Source organism: Falco rusticolus, chromosome 16 (genome assembly GCF_015220075.1).
Source record: "Falco rusticolus isolate bFalRus1 chromosome 16, bFalRus1.pri, whole genome shotgun sequence".
NCBI classification, from domain to species: domain Eukaryota; kingdom Metazoa; phylum Chordata; class Aves; order Falconiformes; family Falconidae; genus Falco; species Falco rusticolus.
Window position 1 is genome coordinate 4,202,689 of NC_051202.1, and position 19,691 is coordinate 4,222,379.

The 19,691-nt window shown below is 44.1% G+C and overlaps 1 protein-coding gene across 5 annotated transcripts in view; it reads left to right on the plus strand.

The window, feature by feature from the left end:
• Window positions 1-1,317: 1,317 nt before the first annotated feature.
• Window positions 1,318-19,691, plus strand: part of APLP2 (amyloid beta precursor like protein 2) — a 47,642-nt gene continuing 29,268 nt past the window's right edge. For 3 of the 5 annotated variants that reach the window (XM_037409704.1, XM_037409705.1, XM_037409707.1), the window contains exon 1: window positions 1,318-1,467. In XM_037409704.1, the coding sequence (XP_037265601.1) occupies window positions 1,387-1,467 (81 nt within the window). In that variant the 5' untranslated portion in view covers window positions 1,318-1,386. The remainder of the gene's footprint in view (window positions 1,468-19,691) is intronic. The other 2 variants (XM_037409706.1, XM_037409708.1) reach the window with 2 other exon arrangements.

Genomic DNA, 19,691 nt, shown 5'->3' on the forward strand with positions numbered 1-19,691 from the left:
ACTGATACTGCTTAAAAAAATATCACAGAAGTCTAAGATATATTGGTTTATATTGGATTTTTAAAGGTGTTAGTTTTTGCCACTGAAACCAGTGGGCTCTTTAGTGGTTGCATCTTCAAGGCTGGGCATTTGTCATCCCTGAATTGAATGAAGTATGTTCTTACCGTGAAAGAAAATACTAAAAGAGGTGCTAATAAATGTTTTGCATGGGTAAGGAAGGGCTACTGTATCAACAGCTGTGCATGGCAGCCCTGCTTTGGAGGGCTTGATTACCTTACATTTCTTTTTATAAGCAACATGGTGGAACCAAAATAGCATCAATGCAAATTTGGTACAATTGGTTTCCAAGCTAGAAATGTGTCCTCAAACGGTGGCCCCGGCTGCAGTAGAACATCTGCACTGAAAGAAACCAATGCCATGCTCCAGGTGTTGAAAGGAAGGAAACCTGAGGCATGGCTGCGTCAGGCTGACTGGCACACAGCCTGGCGGTGATGACGGTGGCGGTGATGTGTCACAGGGGATACGCGCCCGTTAATTAAAGCTTATGGAGAGCTTCGCTGTGTTTACAGAGGTTGGCAGCACCCGTGACCTCTTCTGTTCCAGGTGGTGCCCAGTGAGCACGCGCCCTTGGCACTGGTGGCAGGATGAAGCAACCTGTGGTTCTTAATCAATAGCTGTCATTAGAAGAAAAAAAAAATAGTAACAACTGCGTTGTTGGTTTTTACCACAGAATAAGGAGGGCTCAGAGCCTGCTGCTGGTTTCATGGGTCAAGGCTTTTAAGAAATCAGGGATAATGATAGTATTCTATCAGGGAATTATTTTTTCTTTTTCCTTTTAGATGAGGAAACCACCTCATTTTCCCTTCATGACCCCAGGCAGCCTGCTCCACAGCGCAGCGGCGGGGAGAAGCAGCAAGGCCGGAGGGCTTTTAGCCCACAGCCATACTGCCTTTCAGGCTTCGCCATGTAAAGTATTTCTAACGGGCCCTTAATTTCTATAGTAGCCTAAAAATAAGCGGGATGGAGAACTACCCCCGCCCGGGGCCGTGTTTCTCTCAGCGCCGCCGCCATTTTTCTCCGGGGCAGGGGGAGAGTTCGCCCCCCGCCGGCGGGGCAGCCTTCCGGCGCCGCCTCTTATTGGCTGGGAGCGGGGAGGGGGGCGTGGCTCACTCGCCCAGCCACCCTTACTCACCCGGGGGCGGGGTCAGCGTGCCCTGGCGGCGCGGCGATTGGCGGCTAGCCGGGGGGCTGCGCTACGTCACTGCTCAGCACCTCCGCCATAGGGCAGGGTAGGGCGGATGGGCGGGGCATTGCGAGGCGGCTCCCGACGCGCCGCTGAGGGGGGCGCTGAGGCCGCAGTAGCGCTTGGGCGGCGGCGGCGGCGAAATGGGCTCGGCGCTGCGCTTCCCCCTCCTGCTCCTCCTGGCGCTCGCCGGCCCCGCGGGCACCCTCGCCGGCTACATTGAGGTGGGTAAGGGCGGGGGCGGCCGTTGGGGGCTGCGCGCCGCTGCCCGTCTCCTCAGGCGGCTGGGGCAGCGGGGGCGGCCGCGCTCCCTGCGCTCCCTCGGGGGGTCCCTAAGGGTGGAGGGGGCCGGGCATTGTCTGGCGGCGGCCGCGGGTGGAGGGGTGGCCGCGGGGGAGCCGGGCTCCAGCGCGGCCGAGGTGGGACTTTCTCGCCGTCTTCCCGGGGTGTTTCCGTCCCTGGGCGGCGAGCTGGCGGGGTGTGGGGGGGCGCGTTATCACCCGCGGTCAGCCCGCAGCCGGGCTGCGGTGCAGCGGGGGGGTAAGCGGCGGCTGCGGGGTGCCTGCGGCCATGTGGAGGGCCCCGGGGGCTGAGGGGGCTCTGCCCGGCCTCCTGAGGCGGGCGGCGGGGGCGTGTGGCCCCCCCGGTCCGCAGGGCGCTGCAGCCGGGCCGCGGGCCTCTCCCCGTCCCTGGGGGGCTGGGGGCTCCGCTGGCGTGTGCTGCCTTGGGGGTTGGGGGTGTTCTGAGAAGTGACCTCTGCATTCTTGGCACGGTGGCAAGAGCTGTGAGCTACAGATTGGTCTAGAAGCTGAGAAGAGTGTTAGAGGGCGATTTCGTAGAAAAAAGCCTTGAAGGAATCCATTGGGTTGCTATCTGCTTGATAGATCCCGAATAAATCCTCGGGTTTGAACTGTTGCCTTATCTTTTGGAGGGGGAGCTTAAACCGACTGTAAAGAGTATGCATTTAATATAGAAACGGATTGGATGCCACACAAATATACACACACGGACGTATATATGCATACACACACATATATGCATGTATATGCATATAGGTACATATACATGCACATACATACGCATACATGTGTATATATATGACCATATATTGCGTTTGCACCTCCATATGTGAAAGTAATTGGAGGGGGGGGGGATTCTAACTTCATCCCCCCAAACCAAAAAGTTTGTGTGATCTAGCTACCTACACAATGAGGTGGATAGGAAAAAATCTTGTTGATTTAAAAACTTCACGCTATACGCTATCTATAAGAGTGAAACAGCAAAACAAAGAGCGAAGTATATGCTGAGCTTCAAACGCGGCATGTAAATAGAGTTTAATAACCTATGACTGAATGTTGTTTGGAAATGCAAAACAATTGTGTCAGTCTTGTATATGTTCTGGGTTATTTAGGGATGGGTAGAGAACGGGCTACTTGTGAATGGCTTGATTTGATCGTTTACAGTGAAATTTAACAAGCTTGGTTAAGCAGAACATCTACCTCTGTGTGATGCAGAAATCTGAAGCCCTAAGCTGGCGGTAATTGCTAACTGGCAATAAGCACGGTTCTTTAATATCGTTAATATGTGTCGTGTGAAATTAGTCTAGTCAATGACTTTGGCTTATTTGGCTGCTAGTATTCCACCTATGTTGTACCAGTCCTTTCGTTAAATTTCTATAAATCAAGGGAACGTGGCGATAATTGTCTTTGGCAAAACTTGCGCGGTGGTTATCTGGCAGGAAAGATAACTTCAGACTCGGTAGAGCTGCGCTGAGGGTCTTTAGTGAATGCCAAGGTCAGTTACTTGGCATTACCTTGGTGGTAGGGGACTGTCCTGGCTGCTCTGCGGTGGCTGCCGCGTTAAATCTAATCTCTTGCACCTGTTTGGAAACTCCTCCAGCTGTAGGTCACTTCCTCTGTCATATCCGAGACAAATTCGGCCGCTATGCGCATCCCTTCTGGAAGCTGCTGCTGCTTGTGGATGTGTGCTACAAAATACAAAATGCCAGCTTGGAAAACAAATGGGGCTGTAATTTTATTCCGACGCCTGGTGTCCATCTGATGAAGCAGATCCCAGGATTTGCCAGTCACAGGACTGGCAAAGGGTTTGGCACGGAGGGGAGAGCAGCAGTGTCGCACCTCGGCACCCCACGAGGGGCTGGCAGCCCTGGAGAACGGGGGTGTCAACCTCTTGGAAAAGGATTAAAATGAAAAGGATTAAAGATCGTTCTTTTTTTAGAGGCTCGCGATACCTGCAATAGGGTTGGTTTTCCAGGCGTGGGGGTTCACTCGTGCCCTGCAGCATCCTGGTCTTCACTGACACGAATCGGTGCTTGCATGGGGTTATGTCAGTGCACCAGGCTGTCCTCAACGCCTCTTCAATCTGTTCAGCCATTCCTGCAGCAGAATTTGCATCCTCCAAAGACACGACGGCCGCCTTAATCTGCTGACACAAAATGTCAACTGTGACATTTTAATTCTTAGTTTTGCTGCGTCCTCTCCCATTGTCTTGTCTGTGGGGGACTGCAGCTCTGAGTCTTTATTGCTGCCTGATTGTCTCAAGAATAATTATCTTGGTGCAGAGCTTAGGAAACGAAATGGTTACTGTTCTTAGGTTTTATACTGTGATGCTTACCGGGTGCTGTCAGGTAATGTGATGAAAAATAGGCAAGAGATTGATTCCCTCCCCCCAGCAATAAAGATGACGTTTGGAAGCGTACTGGAGTTAAGGAAAATGCGTAGCAATGTCTGCAATTATTAGTTTAGTTGGGTTGGCACGGTCCCATTAGGTGGATTTTCTTTGACTTGATTATCTTAGCTACCTGTCCCTAGAACACCCGGTAATCTTCTTATCAACTACAATTTGTTTTTTCTTTCTTTCCTGCACAGAGGAATGTGAGTGGCAGATTTTATTTTTTTTTTTTTTTTTTAGATTATTGGTATGTGAACCTTTGAATAGGGCGTGTTGGTGGTGACAGTGGGTCTCCCTTTCAGATCATCCTGTGTTGATGGCAGATAACCTTTGACCGTCTCTCTTCCAAATGAATTTGAATAGAAGAGCTTAGGGAAATCGTTGATACCCAGCCGCTAATGTTTTTCTTTCCATGGTACTGTGTGTCCTAGGGTTGCGTCTGAAGTCACTGACTGCTGTGTTTTGCTTATGCCATCCCCGAGAACTTCAAATAGGACGCTGATGCCAACTGGAAAAAGAAAATGGATCTATTCTGATCTGATCTGTATTCCAATGATAAACTACTTCAGCTGTGCCCTTAAGGCCTTTAAAGATGCAAAGTTTCTTTTTTATCACTTGACCTTTTTGTATAATGAAATCTGAGGTGATGCGGACTCAATACTGCTTTTTTTTTTTTTTTAATCGCGTTTGGTTTTAGTGGTCTTTCTCCAAATTTATCTTGAATCCTTATGTCTGTTACCTCTCTGTTTCAAATTACCAGGATTTGGGGTGAGGGGAAAAAAACCCAACAGCACGTTTTACAGCAGAATTATGCGTTATCATGTTGTTATTTTTGTATTGTATGCTTAAATTCTCACTGACAAAAATACCAGTCTTGTGCCATTTCTGCAGACCTTAGGGACTCCTAATTGCCTGCTGCATTGAACAAAGAACTCCACCTAGGGGAAATTTCCACTTCTGTGTTGAAGTCGTGAGTAGAAACGGCTCAGTAAAATTCCAGTCTTCAATGTGTGGCCTTCAGTTTGCTTTCAGTTCCTAAAACTTCACTTCCTAGTGTTAGGAAATGCACGCTTTCACGTGAAAGTGATTATATGCAGGGCCTCCTCTGAGCCTCAACAAAGCTTCTGTGAAGTGGAGATACGTGTAAGGAAATAAAGCAAATCAGATGGACATCTGATATTGCAGAGAGGCTCTGGAATTTCTGCTGCGTTGTAGAATGCCACATGAAGGTAAGCTCTGCTCTTTGGAGAAGGCCTTCAGCTCTCCTTGTTTCGCACGTGAAATATTTATGACCTCTCTTAAATGTTATTGAGGCATTACTATCTCTACCAGGGATTTTTTTGGTGAACGTCTTCGTCGCATTGCCCGAGAGTATTATAATTACATACTGCTACTGCTCTGGCACCTTAGAGTGCAAGGAGGGATTAATGCAGCGTCTGCGTTCTATATACTGGTTAGGCTTCTCTCTAGATGTTGCTTGTAAAAAAAAAAAATTGCCCTTGCTTGTTTCCTATATACATGTCTTTTGGAGGCGTACAGAGTCAATCTTGTAAACAGAAGTCGTTCTTTCTGTAGCATCTGCTTCTACAAATGTGCTTAAACCATAACCTTGTTCTTGGGTTGAAAATAGAGGAGAAATAGACTGTCCCCGGCTATCTCTTTCTTGTTAGAACAACAAACCCTTTACCTCTGTTTCTACACTTTGGCATTTCAGACTCTTCTCATTAACTGCTTAGGTTTTCTAAATCGACGTAATCCTTCAGATGCTTGCTCTCATGCTACTTCTGTGCAGTAAAACTTAGTGTCATTGATTTTTAGTTCATGCAGTCAGCACCTCTGAAACACGTTGTTAATTTAAGATGGTGCTTGCTCTTAATTGGAATGCTTCAGATACTTGCAGTGGCCTAGAAACCGTTCTGGTAAGGCTTCTAATTCGGAACTGTACTTGAACTTGCAAGATTGTCCCTTTTTTTTCTCCGGAAGTGTTGTCTACACCCATAATGGGCATGCTTTGCTTCCTCTACTAGCAGCGAGTTTGGCACAGGTGAATGGCATATCCTATCGCAGGTTTTACCTTACTGCTTACCGTGAATGGAGTCCTTAGGGCACTTTGACTATATTAATTTTCTAATATTTTCATTTTCGTCTTTTTGCTGTAGGTGCAAGTAAGTCCAGAGTTTGTGGGGTGAGGCAGAGGGAGGCGGATTGACAGCCTTGCGCAAAGTCTAAAAGCAACTCTTCCATATACACATACGTATTTATTGTATGCATATTGGTGTAAATTATAAAGCAGTAAGAAGGAAGATGTAAGCAGAGTAAACTGTCAGGTTTCTGGCTGGGATTTTTTTAAGAGGGGTTTCCTCAAATTGCATTGGTGGTACTTTTAATTTATTAATTCCTGCAACTGTAAGCAGGGATATACTGCACATGTAGAACTTGCATGTGGTTAATGCTTTTTTAAAAACCCCCAACTTGTTCCATGCTAGATTTACTACCTTCACCCCCATCTGCCTTCTCAGTTGGAGTTAAAATACATATTTCTGACTGCGCTTTCTCTAAGCTATACTACCTCATGCGAGAGATGGGAAAACGGAAAATCCACACAGAAAAGATGACAGAAGTCAAATTCACCTTCTGGTGTGGCTTTTAAATGGTCAATAAGTCCTGATGCTTGCTCCGCAGTCTGATTGGGTTGATGTTTAAAATGCAAGATTTTGTCTCTGTGTGCATTTATAAAAGTTTTAAGTTCCAGCTTGAGGTGAATGATCAAAACACTAATGTTCTGCCAATGGTGTTGAACTAATCTTCCTAGCAGCAAAATGTGGCCTGGTTGGCTCTATGTAATCAAGTGTCCGGCTGATCAGAAACACACGCGGTTAAGCTGCTTACCAGCACTTTATTTTGAAGTATTACAGTGGATGTTTTGTGTCTAACCAGTGGGGAAACAAATGCATTTGTTATTTTTTTAAAAATCAACTCTCTCTCTCTCTCTATATATATATATATTGAATTTGGTTATAAGGCTTTGTTATCATATTTCCTGCTGTCAGCTGTGATCATGTTCTTGTACGAATTTACACGTTGCAGGCCTTCATTTTGGTTTATGTCTTTTGCAGCATGCCAATCACTTGTAACTAGTGCTTGGAGTCCAACATTGCACTCTCCTTGGCACCCAATGTTTTATTTCACTTTCCCTTTTCATTGGTGACAGTGGAAAGTCCAGTCACGTGTTGGTTCTCTGTGTTTCGTCAGGGAGAGGACTGATGGGCGAGGAGGCATGGTCCAGAAAGTCTTGTTTTCAGTTACAGGCAGACCTGGTTCCTGAACGTGTACATTTCTGCATCTGTTTTGGAGATCAAGACTTATTTCTGGCTGAACTGGCACGATAGCCTGTGAGGACGATTGCTGCTGCTGCTGTTTTGGGCTACCACGATGTTGGTGTGCTGACTGCCAGGATGATGGCTTCGCTTGAGGTTGTTGGGTTTGGGGTTTGTGTGTTTTGGTTTGTTTTTTTTTTTTCCCCTGTGGATTTTTTTTGTTTTAAAGATGACTGTGTTAGGCCTTGCCGTAACATCTTTTAGCAGTGGTTTTAGGGGAAGTCTTAGCTCTCAAGCTTGCTGAGCAGTGTCTGGCTATAGAGTTTAATTTAGTCATCTTTGATGGTGCCTTTTGGGGGATTCCTCTTCTTAATCTTGGAAAGTTTCATTGGTTACTTCAACTGCCAGGTTTTGCTGCACAGGTGAGCAGTACGGCAGGTTGTTGCGGCTAAACAAGCCCTTCAGCTGATGAAGTGGGGTCTGACATTATTCTGTGCAGTGCGTGAGATTCAGAGAAGTTTACAGAGGAGACAAAATCAATAATTGTTTGGCTGGGATGGCTTTTCTGAGCTTTGAGACTAACCAAAAATCACTATGAAATGACGACTTTGAGTTCAAGTTTTACAAGTCTCCATGTATGGAGGGCTTAAAAATTGCTGGCACAACTTGGATGCAACCTGAAAAAAAACCCCACCCAAAACCACAGAAGGTGGGAGCTGACTCTTCTTTCCTGGTTGTCTCGGTAAAGCTCCGTGTGTCTTTGCTCCGGGGTAAGGCATCGAGTCATCGGTAGCGTTACGGTTCACCTCGGCTATCGACAGTGTTGCTAATATGTGGCATCGTGCAGAGGTGCGGTGTGGATGATAAACATGCTTCAGCACTCAGGTTCCAGGCTTTGGCTTAGTGACAGGGATGCATTTAAGTAATTTCATACAGTAAGCTTCTCTTTAACAAAATTACAGCAGTCAAAAGTGTATTTTGATTCAGGTCAAGGACGGAGAGAGGGAGACAAGCGCGCACAAGCACACAGATGTCTGGGGCTGTGGTTCCTCCTTGCTGGAACAGTAGGTGGATATTTAGTAAAGTTTCCATTTAAGAGTGGCTAATTATCATCATCTTGGTGACGACTTCATGTTTAAATAAAAGTCATGTTTAACCTTGAAAGTTCCCTTACTCATTTAGGTCTTTTCCTCCAACAAACATTTGCTGCCTGGGTCATCTTTTCAAATGCCTGACGTGTTCTGGTCGCTATTTTGGTTTTTTTTTTAATGCTTGCATTAGAGTTTTATTATTCTGTTAACTCTCTACTACAGCAGCAGCTTGCATTTTCTCACGCAGATGCTGTGCTTGGGTTCTTTAATCTGCCACCTCAAAGCACTAAAATAGTCAGTGAGGAGACCTCAAAAATCATCTTCTGATGATGTTGTTGCAAAGATGAAACAGGTTTGGAAAACTACTTGGTGTTTTCCAGGAGCTGCCCTATGCAAACGTCATTACTGAGATGCTTAAATCAAAAGTCAAACATTTGCATTTTTAATCTTTGAGCCTTTTCCTTTAAAGGCTCTTATGTTATTTTTAGCTCCAGCTCCCTGCTGAAAGCTTTGTCCCTTTTCTTCTGGATTTTGGGTTGATGAATCCCACTAGTTATGATGTCATTGCGTAGTGTGAAGTGACAGCAACAAAAGGAAAAATCTTGCCTATGCCATCTGTTGCAATAAACATTATGCACTCATGTTAGGTTTCAAGCGGATTTGGATTGCATATTCACAACAGAAGCTGGTCTCTGCTTAGATGTATGGTAACCTCCAGCATAAAGCTTTTAATCACCAAATTCTCTGTATGGTTTTGGACTTGGCATGACGCGTTGCCAGGTCTTGAGTTTAGTAGTAGGGGGTTTTTTATCGGTGTTTAATCTTTTCCCATTCATATTGGGACCAGTAACTTGCCAAAAGTGGTCCTAGAGGAATCTGCATGAATTAGTATAATTCACTAATACCAAACGCTGGTTGACTACTTATGCTGGTAGCCTTACAATAATTGTGGCCTGAAATAGAGAGGGGCAGATTTGCTTTAATCTGCTAAGTATTCCTCTCAAAAGATTAAATGCAAAATGTTGATTCAAACCTGTGGTTTGAGTTCCCAGTGAGTATATCTGCATTTGAACGTGAGTCTTTCTCTGCATAATTTATCAAAGCTCTTGCTGAAGAAATTGAATTTGATGTCTGTTTTGTTTTATGCAGCAAGATCACATACACGTTTAGAAACCCTGAAGAATGAAACGGTGTCGGGATCCAAGCTAAGCACGTTAGCCTGTGTTAGCGGTCTTGGTCGAAGATTAGACCTGAAGTGCAGGGTATGGCAGTGCTCATGCATGTACTTAAACGTTGCTGCCTGTCGGGAAGAAAGGGAGACTGAGAAATGGTTGAGGGTGCATGTTATCGTTGAAACCCGTTATTACTCCTGAGTGGAGCAGGATGCTTGCAGCTCCCATTTGGACTGCTGCAATAAGATTAAGTGCCTCTAAGTAGTTTTTGTTGCAGGGTTTCAAGTAACTACTTAATTTCCAGTGTCTTTAAGTAGAGCCTTGTAGCCTCAGCACTGGAAATGTTGAGCAGCGGAGAATGGTTTGGTTTTGGTTTTGTTTTTTTCTTCTTTTCTTGGTAGCCAGCCAAAGAAGTTGGGATTTTTGTGTTTGTGACGTATTAGTGTATTAGAGCTCAGCCTTCAGACACGAATGTACGCGGTGCTGCGGGCTTACCTGGGCAAGAGCCAGACCCCAGAAAAGGCTGAGTGAATTCTTGACGAGGGTCAAGGAATGCATTTACGGTATTCCTGAGGATGTGTGAAGCTTGGGCCTGGGGCAGAGCATCGTGCCACAGCCAAGAGAGAGGAGACTCGCTGGAGGCTTTAAAAACAGGAAGGGGAGGAAAAAAAGAAAAGTGCTCCTGCCCTTGTCACTCCTGATAAATGCTGTCTTGTTCAAATTGCATCAGTACTTGCTCTGCAACAAAGCTAGTCAGTATGTGGATATTCTGTTTAGGGCAACAGCCGCTTTCTCGGAAGCAATTTACCAATAACAAAGGCAGGAGATGAATGGCCTGCCAGAGTGCAGGCTTGCTGCAATGTAATATTTTGCACTGCTGTATCCCTGCAGCTGGCTTTATGGCCTGAATCACGGCTTGTGATTTGCTTGGGTCCCTCACCTTCTGGCTACATGCTTATGCTTTTGTTTTTATTGGTCCTTTCACTGCATGCATGTACAAGATACATTTGAGTTTGTAAGAACTTACCACAAGAGCTGAAATCATTCCATACGTTTGAATCCATAGCATTGTGCTTTAGATGCATTAATGCTTCGTTTCAACTGCTTGCATCTCGCTTCAGAGTGTCTTTGTTTCTCAGGCTGAGCTGCAAAGAAATAAACATCAACCAGCTGATCACCTCAAAGTCCTTTTGTCCACCAGGTCCTTCACTCAGCAGTGTGGCCTCAAGGAAGACTAGCGAGTAGAGCTGGATTCCTAATGTAGCAGGGCTGTTAAGATGGCAGGAAATCGTCTTTCAAATTTGCTTAAATGTAAAACCCACAATACAGACAAAAGGCATTTTGAAGTTGAGGCTGAAATTCCTAGGTTTGGATGGATTCGTTGTGCTCAGTTGTTTTGAGCAAGCTTCTGCAACTTGCTTCACATGGGAATTAGCGTGATGAGAAGAATACTTTTCAAAGTATAACCGTATGGGAGCTTTTCCACAGGGCATCTATAGCATGTTAATTCCCTCTTTCATTGCAGGGCACTGATTAGAATGCATCATTGTAGTCCTTTTGTAATAGATGCTGATGTATTTCAAGAGCATTACTGTTCTGAAATGCCAGTGTCATACTCGAGGCGTGTGTATGCAGACAGCTAAACTGGTCGCTCCAAAAAAGAGTGCTGTGAAGACACCCACGAAACTTTGGGCTGTGAGATTCCTCTATACCGTAGAAGAGAAGCCAGGAGCGCTGCTTTCTAAGACTCTAAATGGCCTTTTGCTTCAGGCAAAAGGAAAGATGAGTTGACTTCATTTGCCTTGCTGCCCTTGGTTTCAGTTTGGCTTTTTATATTTCCTGTCACTGTCTTTACAGTTTTAACAGTTTAACAAAAATTTTAATGTTTTCGCAAGAAGTTAAATCATTAGTCCCCATTGTGTAAGTGGCTGATAGCTTTACTCACGCTATTCTGGTGTTTTATTTAATAGCCTGTGATGATTAGATTTATTTTCATCATATAACTGAGGCAGAAGAAACATTTAGCCACAGCTGGCAGCAAAGTTAACTACGATGGGCTTAACGTGCACGGCGGTTTGTAGTGAAACTTTCAGCTGCTGTTCCCCTGGTGTTGACTTGGAGATGCATTGCCATGTACATAGTTATTAATATATATTTTTTTTAAGAGGATGCTGCTGACCTGCCTGTAAGCTGCTTCTTGTGCTGTAACAGGGGGCTGGTAGACTCTTACTGTTTATAGCAGCTAGCTTTAAATACTCCAGATCAAGTAAAGCTGAGATTTCTGTTTTGTAATATTTGCCTTGGAATGACTTCTGTGCTTTGGAATATCTCTTCAAATACATCTCTGAGCAGCATCCATCTAACAGTATGTATCTACATCACGGCTAGGATGACGTTCTTCAGTGATGAAGAGGATTAAAATAGCCATTAAGCTGCAAAATACACCACATGTCATGTAAAGTACAAAATAAAGATACAGACAGGCTGAACATGCTGGAGTGGTACAGTCTGTTGGAATGCATCAGGATGTGAACATCTTTAATTCAAGCCAAGTTTCAAATGCTCATATTGCAGAAAGATGAAACTGGGGCTTAGTTTGCATGTGGAAACACTTGGCCTATTGTTGTCTGCAGACAGACTTTCTTGCTTTCATTTTTTCTCCTGGATATGAATGGATAGTTGGTCCCCTCTGCAACACCTTGGCTCAGGAGTGAAACCTAAAATCGTGTACATAGCAGTATTTGTGAGGATGCTTCCTGTAGTGGTGAGAATTAACTCTGGGAACAAATAGCAGCCCCAAAGCAGAAGGCTGTTCTTATTATTCCTGCCTCTCTAGGCTTACAGTCACATCCCTTGTATTGATAGGTATAACTATGAAAATACAGGCAACCTCTAATGGAATTGTGCACGTGGATAGCTAGTTCATTTGTCTTTGCTGTCCAGGATTTAGAATTGCCCCACAGCCTTGACACACATGAATTCATTTTCTACTGGTTACCTAACCTGTTTTCCTCCTCAAACTGGTATTACAATCAGATACAAAAATTCTCAATGCAATATTCACAGTCTTCTGAATGTTCCTCGCCTCATAACACGAATTCATTTAGTACTGGTATCGCTGCTGTCTAGGCTAGCTGGGGATTCTGCAGGGAGAGGCAGCCTCAAAGATAATTAAGACATAGTCTGTTAAGGAGCTCATTTGGGTTTTCAAGGGTTTTTGTGGGGTGTTGGTTTTTGGTGGTTATTTTTTGTTGTTTGTTTGTGTTTTTAAAAAATTACGTCCAAAATAAGGATGTGAGACTGTGGAATGTTTCTGACTCTCTCATGCTGTTGTATTGCCGAGCTATAATTTCGGTATAGCTTTTTTGGGTGCCAATGGCCCGTTAAAAAAGCCTCCTTAGTGGGCCATGTCTCAAGTCAACTAGTGGAAAAACAAAACCACCACTCCCCGGGGTTAGAATTTGATGCAATATTTTCATCTTTTGACTTTGTGAAAGCTCTATTGAAACTACTCAGCCTATGGCTAGGAAAATGGTGAGTGGCCTATTGCATCAATACACGAATCAATCTACTCCCTCAGTCGCCACCCTAGTGATGGGATTTGCATGTTAAGTCAGCATGTCCATTCCTGTGCCCGTGTCTGCTGGTAGGGTCAAGGAAAGTAAAACCTGTTTGTGAGAGCTGGCCAGTGGTTTTGTTCTCACTCAAGGGTCTATCACATGGGACAAGAGCATCTGAGCAGGCAAAAAAGCCTCTTCGAGAAAAAGTAAATAATTCTCTTCTACTGACTGATAGCCTTTTCCAAGCAGGAAAATAAAGAATTGTTTGGAATCCTGGTGTTGAAAATAACACGTCTTGGAAGTTTTTCTTTACTCTTCCTCCAGCTGGAGAATACCAAGTCTTTACGGAAAAAAAAAGAAGGAAAAAAATACTAATTTGCTGCTAAGATGGGCAGCCTGTACAAAGGGTTGAAAAAAATAATAAATAAAATAGTAGTACCTTTTGGAGACCTCAGAGAGGAGTTTCCGTTGGGGCGATGGAAGTTCTCTGCCTCTTTAAGGCATAACTAGATTGTCTAAAGCTGTTCTGCCTGCTCTCTTTCAAAGAGCTATTTCCCTCGCTGTTGCAGAACAGGTAGTTTTTGCTTCCACGTTTATAATAAAGCTTTCAGCTTGTGATGGTTTTGTGCTTCGAAACCCTCACTGAAGTGTCACATTTCTTAAAACTCATCAGAGAACTGACCATCAGGTGTGTGCAGCTGCAGTATATAACTTCTACCAGCCTAATGTTCAATTGTAGTTCAGCGAAGTAGACAGAAAAGAAAAAAACCCACTACTTTCTATACCTTACCTTGAAAATGTCCAGAAAATGCTTAAGGAAACCTCAAGGAAATGGCTATCGACGTACACAGAGTTCATTCTTCCCACTGAAACCCAGAAGAAATTGCTAACAAGTTGAAATCTCATTTTATCAAAGACGAAAATCGGTTCTCCCATTTTGCTTATTTCCATGCGATGCTACGCTGTCTGACACAGCTCAATAGACTGAAGCGCTATAAAACTCGACATGTGAAAATTGGGTGTGTTTGTATAACATCCAAAGGCAATTAAATGTTATGCAGTGTTATGTTGTGCAAATGTTGTGTTAGCCCTGAAATATTTGAGGTTCTAGGCTTGCTTCTGTTAAACTAGTTTTACTTTCTGGATCGGCAAAATCAGTAAAGGGGATCTCAACCTAGCCAGCTTTAGTCTGTGCTATAAATTACCACTTAATTTTCTAATAGCATTAAGCAGTTATCCTAAGTAGAGATCTGTTGCTTCCCTTGAAAGAACTGTTTAATACATCCATTAGAGTTTCAGTATGCTAGCTTAGCTACGATATGATGCTGTGACTATTAAACCCCAGCTGATAAATTAATGCTTCAGAAGTAAAATGCGACTAAATGAGTCAGGATTGCTTTTTAAGAGCAAAAAAATTGCGATCTATTAAGCCGTTACTGAGGTCCTTCGCTTTCTGTGACCCTGCTGCTGACAAAACTTTAGGGCTACTTCAAAATGCTTTTTGTCATGTGGCTTCACACATGTGTCAGACTGCTAAATCTAGGTTTAATAAATAAATAAAGCTCTGAGGGATACGTAGAGGTCCACCTTCTATCTTCTGCTTTGGAAGAAGGAAGTATGTTGTGAGGTTTGAGCCTGAATTCTGCTAGGTACCAGGATCCCTCTGCGAGATGTTTGGCTGCTGGGTGACAAGCTTAAAAATAAACCAATAAAGCTTTTGCCATTCGACTCTTGGAAGTGAGAAGTGTTGCTCCCAGACATCTTCGCGCACTTCAGCCTCTTTGCTGCTTAAGTAAGCTTGTGCTTGTCGTTCTTCATCGTGCTCCCGCTTGCTAGTGTGCTTGCTCGCTTGCCTCTGGGTTGCCAGCGTTAGTGGAAGGAAACTGGCAGCCTTTCACTGGTTTTATTAGTCTTTACTGGGATCAAAAATAGCTGCAGGCAAGAGAATGAAAAAAACATTTTTTTGGTGAGAATTTGAGATGGTTTTGCGAAGTGAATTCTTTTGCATTTGTTTTTTTAGCTATAAATGCTAGGAACTTTTCCTATGTGCACCTAGCTGAAAACCAAACTTTCTTGGGGTGATGGTCACACTGAAGTTTTCTATTTAAGAAAAAAACCGCCACCATTTACTGAATAAACTTAGCATATCAGAATGGGAATCTTTAAAGAGCAAATACAAAGATTTATTTTTTGTTTTAAAGCACTGGGTTTTGTGCCCCTAGACATTAAAGGTTCTTAAAAGATTTTGGTTTGCATGCGACCATGTCAGGCGCTGTCTGAAAGATGGTCCATAACAAGCCACGAGCAGTTCTCAGAATAAATAACAGGAGGTGGTGTGTGGGAAGGTGTGGGGGATGTTTTTGGTTGAAAATCCCAATTTGCATTATTTCCTAAGTGTGTTAAAGAGCCAGAGCTAAGTTACCCATTCTCAGTAATACGTACTAACTGCAGGCTATTTTAATAGACCTGTAATCTACAGAAGTTACTTGTGCTTTTGACAGAACTTTACAAGTTCTAAGTGTAAACATATCCTCGGTGTGGACACTGAAAACAGCAAGGCCATGCCGTAATTTTTTTGGCAAGTTGTTAATTTTGGTTTGGGCCAGCATACGCTTGGCAAAGCTCAGGGAGCAGCAGCAAAGATGAAAGCAGCCGTGTATTTTAGTTGTGGGTTTCCTGTTTTCCAAAAGATGGTCATTAGCATGGTTTGGAAAGTGAAGACTTAAAACCCCCATGGTTTCCTCTTCCAGATTTGCAGTTTCATCTGGACTGTTTGGAGGGCCCAATTACTGATTAATTCGGGTTTAGTTTTGTTTTTTTCCAGAAGATTGTGAATTTGGGGGTGGAAAGCCATCAGTGTGACCTATTGAGCTTCAGCGTGGTTAGAGCAATACCTGGTGAATTATTCCTGTGCGCTGCAGGGAGGTTCCTGTATTAGCCTAATTGCAGGACTTTAAGATACCAAATGAGTATTTTCTCATGTTCCAAACCAGTTGCAATCTGTGTAAATAGCCAATCTGTGATACTGAACAACATCTCTAAAAGGAGGGGTACCTGAGCTCACGAATGGTTGAAACCAAACCCAAACTGCATTGCAAACTGCATTCCTGCTTGTTATCTTCCCTTTATCTTGCTTTTTTTTTTTTCCCCCGCAGGTATTTTCTTTGCCCCTTCAAATTCTTGGTGCTCTGTTAAAAGATGCCCTTCAGTTTCCTGCTTGCTTTTTGGATGGTTGTGTGTTGGGTGAAAACAGTCTGTGCAGCTTTTTTATCTCAAGTTGCTCGAGTGGTTAGACACATGGTTAGACTGAGTAACCGCAGGTTCCTACAGTGGTCTCTCCACTGCAGGCTTTTTTGTGAAGCTCCCAGTGACCCTCACAAGATCTCTAAAACAAATATTCACACTGTTTTGAGGCAGGTTTTGGGGGTTGGTTTTGGTTCGTTCCCCCCTGGAATGCTAAATTACTTGGAATCGGTAGCAAGGGTTTGTTTTTTGCCTGCCTGATGCTGATAAATTATCCTCTCGGGCTCCTTTCTGCTGGTTTTGTCCGTGAGGAAGGCTAGCGGACAAATCGTGTGTGTGAGTTGTGATGAGTTTTAGTCCAGAAGTTATTTTTGCTTCGAACAAATTGTTTTGAAGTGATGAAAGATTTTGTAAATGTAACTTTCCTGTGTATCATGGAATCTCTGTGTCCTGGTAACCACACAGTGGTTATAGGCACTAACTCTCATGTAGCCTAACGTGCCTTAAGATGGAAAGGACTTGCTATCGAGCCATGTGGAGAAGTTACTTATAAAATAGTGTGTCTCAGCAGTCCTTCTGTCTGAGTGCTGGTGTCGTGTCCTGGACGGTGGTAGTTCCTATTAACAGTCAGCTCAGTGATGCAAGTAGATCTGAAAGGAGAGTCAAAGTGAAACGCTGTTAAATCATAGCTGCTTTTCTTACGTTTTGTTTTGGATCTCCCTTCCAGTTGTCCAGGAAGGCAAAATTGCCCCTTGGCAATTTTCTTCAGTTGATTCTTAGCACATGTGAAAACATTAACTTGTGCTGAAGTGTTCAGTTGCTGGCTAACTAACGAGACATCTTGACTCTCCGTGGTTCAGATGCCCAAATAATTCAGGTGGGACAACAGTAATTAGTCTTGCTGTGCAAGACAGAATGATGACACAGATTGGAGCGCCGAGGAGTTGAGTATTAAACCGGGCTGAGCCCACTGACGGGTGACCTTAGGCAAGTCACTTGACTTTGTGCCTTAGTTTAGCCCAGTAATAAATAGGTCTAGCTCCACGTGCTGTAATATGTCTTAGAATCGCTCCATAAAAAAGGTACTTTAAATAGCACCGTTGCAGTGTTTTGCTGAAAAGGGGAAGTGGCTGTAAGTGCAGACGTCTGATTCTTTGCATGAAAATCGTTCCTGATGTTCCTCCGATGAGCGGAAGGTGCCCTGACTGATTAAGCATCTTGGGACCTACCTGCGCACTGTGGAAGGATTATTAATGGCATACTAGTACTGCCTGCCGCTTTTCCTGCCCTTATTTTTTTAGGGTGGCTTTTGTGGTGCACTGTTCCCGTCCTAGCCGTGACACACAAGCTTTAGTTTTGAAAGCTGGAGGCCTATCCATTAATCTTTCTTAAAGGACACTGTTCTGGGTACAGTAACGTTTATTCAGGGAAGGCTCCAACTGAGTTGTTCTGAACTTTGTCTCTCCCCAGGGTAGAAAAGAGGATGCCAAAGGCAACCGTGTTACACAAACAACTGCAGGAAGCCACGAGGATGCTGAATCGTGGCTTTACCGAATTTGGTTGCTGCTCCCTGAGCGTAGCTATGCACCAGTACTGCCTGCAGTGCTGCTTTCTCTATCTGACCGTGGCTGTTCCCGAGTGCAAATGTCTGACAGGCAGATTATCTGCCCAGTGACTCATGTAGGCTTGGTTTATGGAGCATGGTGAACTAGGGGAGGAGGGGGAAATAATCTGTTACCTCATTAGTACAAATTCCAAGGGCAGAAAGGCTGCTTGGAAAGGTACTTGGAAATCTCCCCTTCTCTCCGTAGAAAGGCAGAGGAGCGTGCCAAAACAGTAAGGAATGCTTCAGGCTTCAGCAGCGTTTTGGTCTTTGGAACGCTACGGTTGCTGTCGGCACGTATGAAAGTATGTAGATTATTGTCACCGAACTTCCGACCATGCAAGGCTGCGTGTTAGGCATCAACAGCAGCGATCTAGATATAAACTGCACCCGAGCTAGCGCTGCAGCTCCTGCGGTGGTTTCCAATTTTCTGCTGGTGCAGAATCCTCTACCACAAAAGTCAATAAAGGACGAGCAGATGAGAACTCCGCCCCTTCCAGCAAGTTAAAGTAAGCCAAAGACTACTTTACTGAGATTTCTGCCATTTAAATTCAAAAGCAAACACAGGCTGGTATTATCAGCTCACACCAGATCTGCCTGCAGACAATAATTCTTCCTGTCTTGGACCCCTGCCCATGTGCATTATTGTAATTATCAGCAATTTAAAAAAAAATAAAGCAATAAAGCTAGGATGAGCTGCTAGTCTGTAGATTTACTGCCTGCTGTGTCAGGCATTCATTAGACTTCCTGGGTTCAAGCCACCTATCTGCTGAATAAAAGCAGGAAGAGAAGCTAAGGAAAACAAAGCGTGAAACAATTTGAAGCACAAATTGAAAGCTCTGCTCCTGTTTACAAGTTATAAATCCCAAACCAGGGGAATTTTAAGTGTTCTGTTCTGAGTTCTTGTGCGTAAAGTCAGTCTGCCAACTTCTCCTGCTTTTTAATTGAAGTTTAGCATTCCTGAATATTGGGTTGCCATAAACCATTAATTCCCTTTCAGGTGAGATTCACGGTAACGAACATTAGATTTCAGGGCCGTGCGGCACGTCGAGACCTGGGACGGCTCAGCTTTATGATGCCAACCCAACTGTTAACCCTTCCAAAAGCTTCAGCTTCACGCCTCCTGTCAGACGTAGAGTCGGTGCCTGCAACATCTCTGATTTTTATTTCTATTTTGCCAAGGGCTGGCCTCTCCTGATGGAAAGAGAAATGCCCACTAGCGATTTTTTCAGCCAAGGAAAGGGTGAAAAGTTAGAATACTCGCACATTTAAAAGCCACCAGCCTTCAAGGGTTATGCTCACAAGAAGGCTGATAAGGGAACAAGGCTCATTTTTCTATCAAAGGAACTGTTAGAATTCCTCAGTGGACTCGGAAGAGTTCCGTTTGTATCCTCCGTATCTATGGATATTACACAGACATAGGCAGAGTCACAGTGTCGGCCTCCTCATAGAGTAGGAAATGTTCTGGGTTGGTTTTTTTAAAGGCAGAAAAGCTTTTTTTTTTCTTTAATTAAGTAAAGGTGGGGGGCATAATTTGTCTGGGTAGGGACTGTGCTGAACAGCATGTTCTGAAGTCCCTCAGGTGGCGGTTCATGTGCATTCTGATTTAATAAGCAGTATTACTTTCAGAGGCTTTGCTTAATTAAAAACAAACAGCACAAGCGATCTTTCAGAGTACTGCCTGGCATTTTTTGGTCACTGTAGCAGCAAATAGTTGCAGAATACCTGTAACTCTTCTGAGTGGGAAATCTGATCCGACCTGCAGACAATC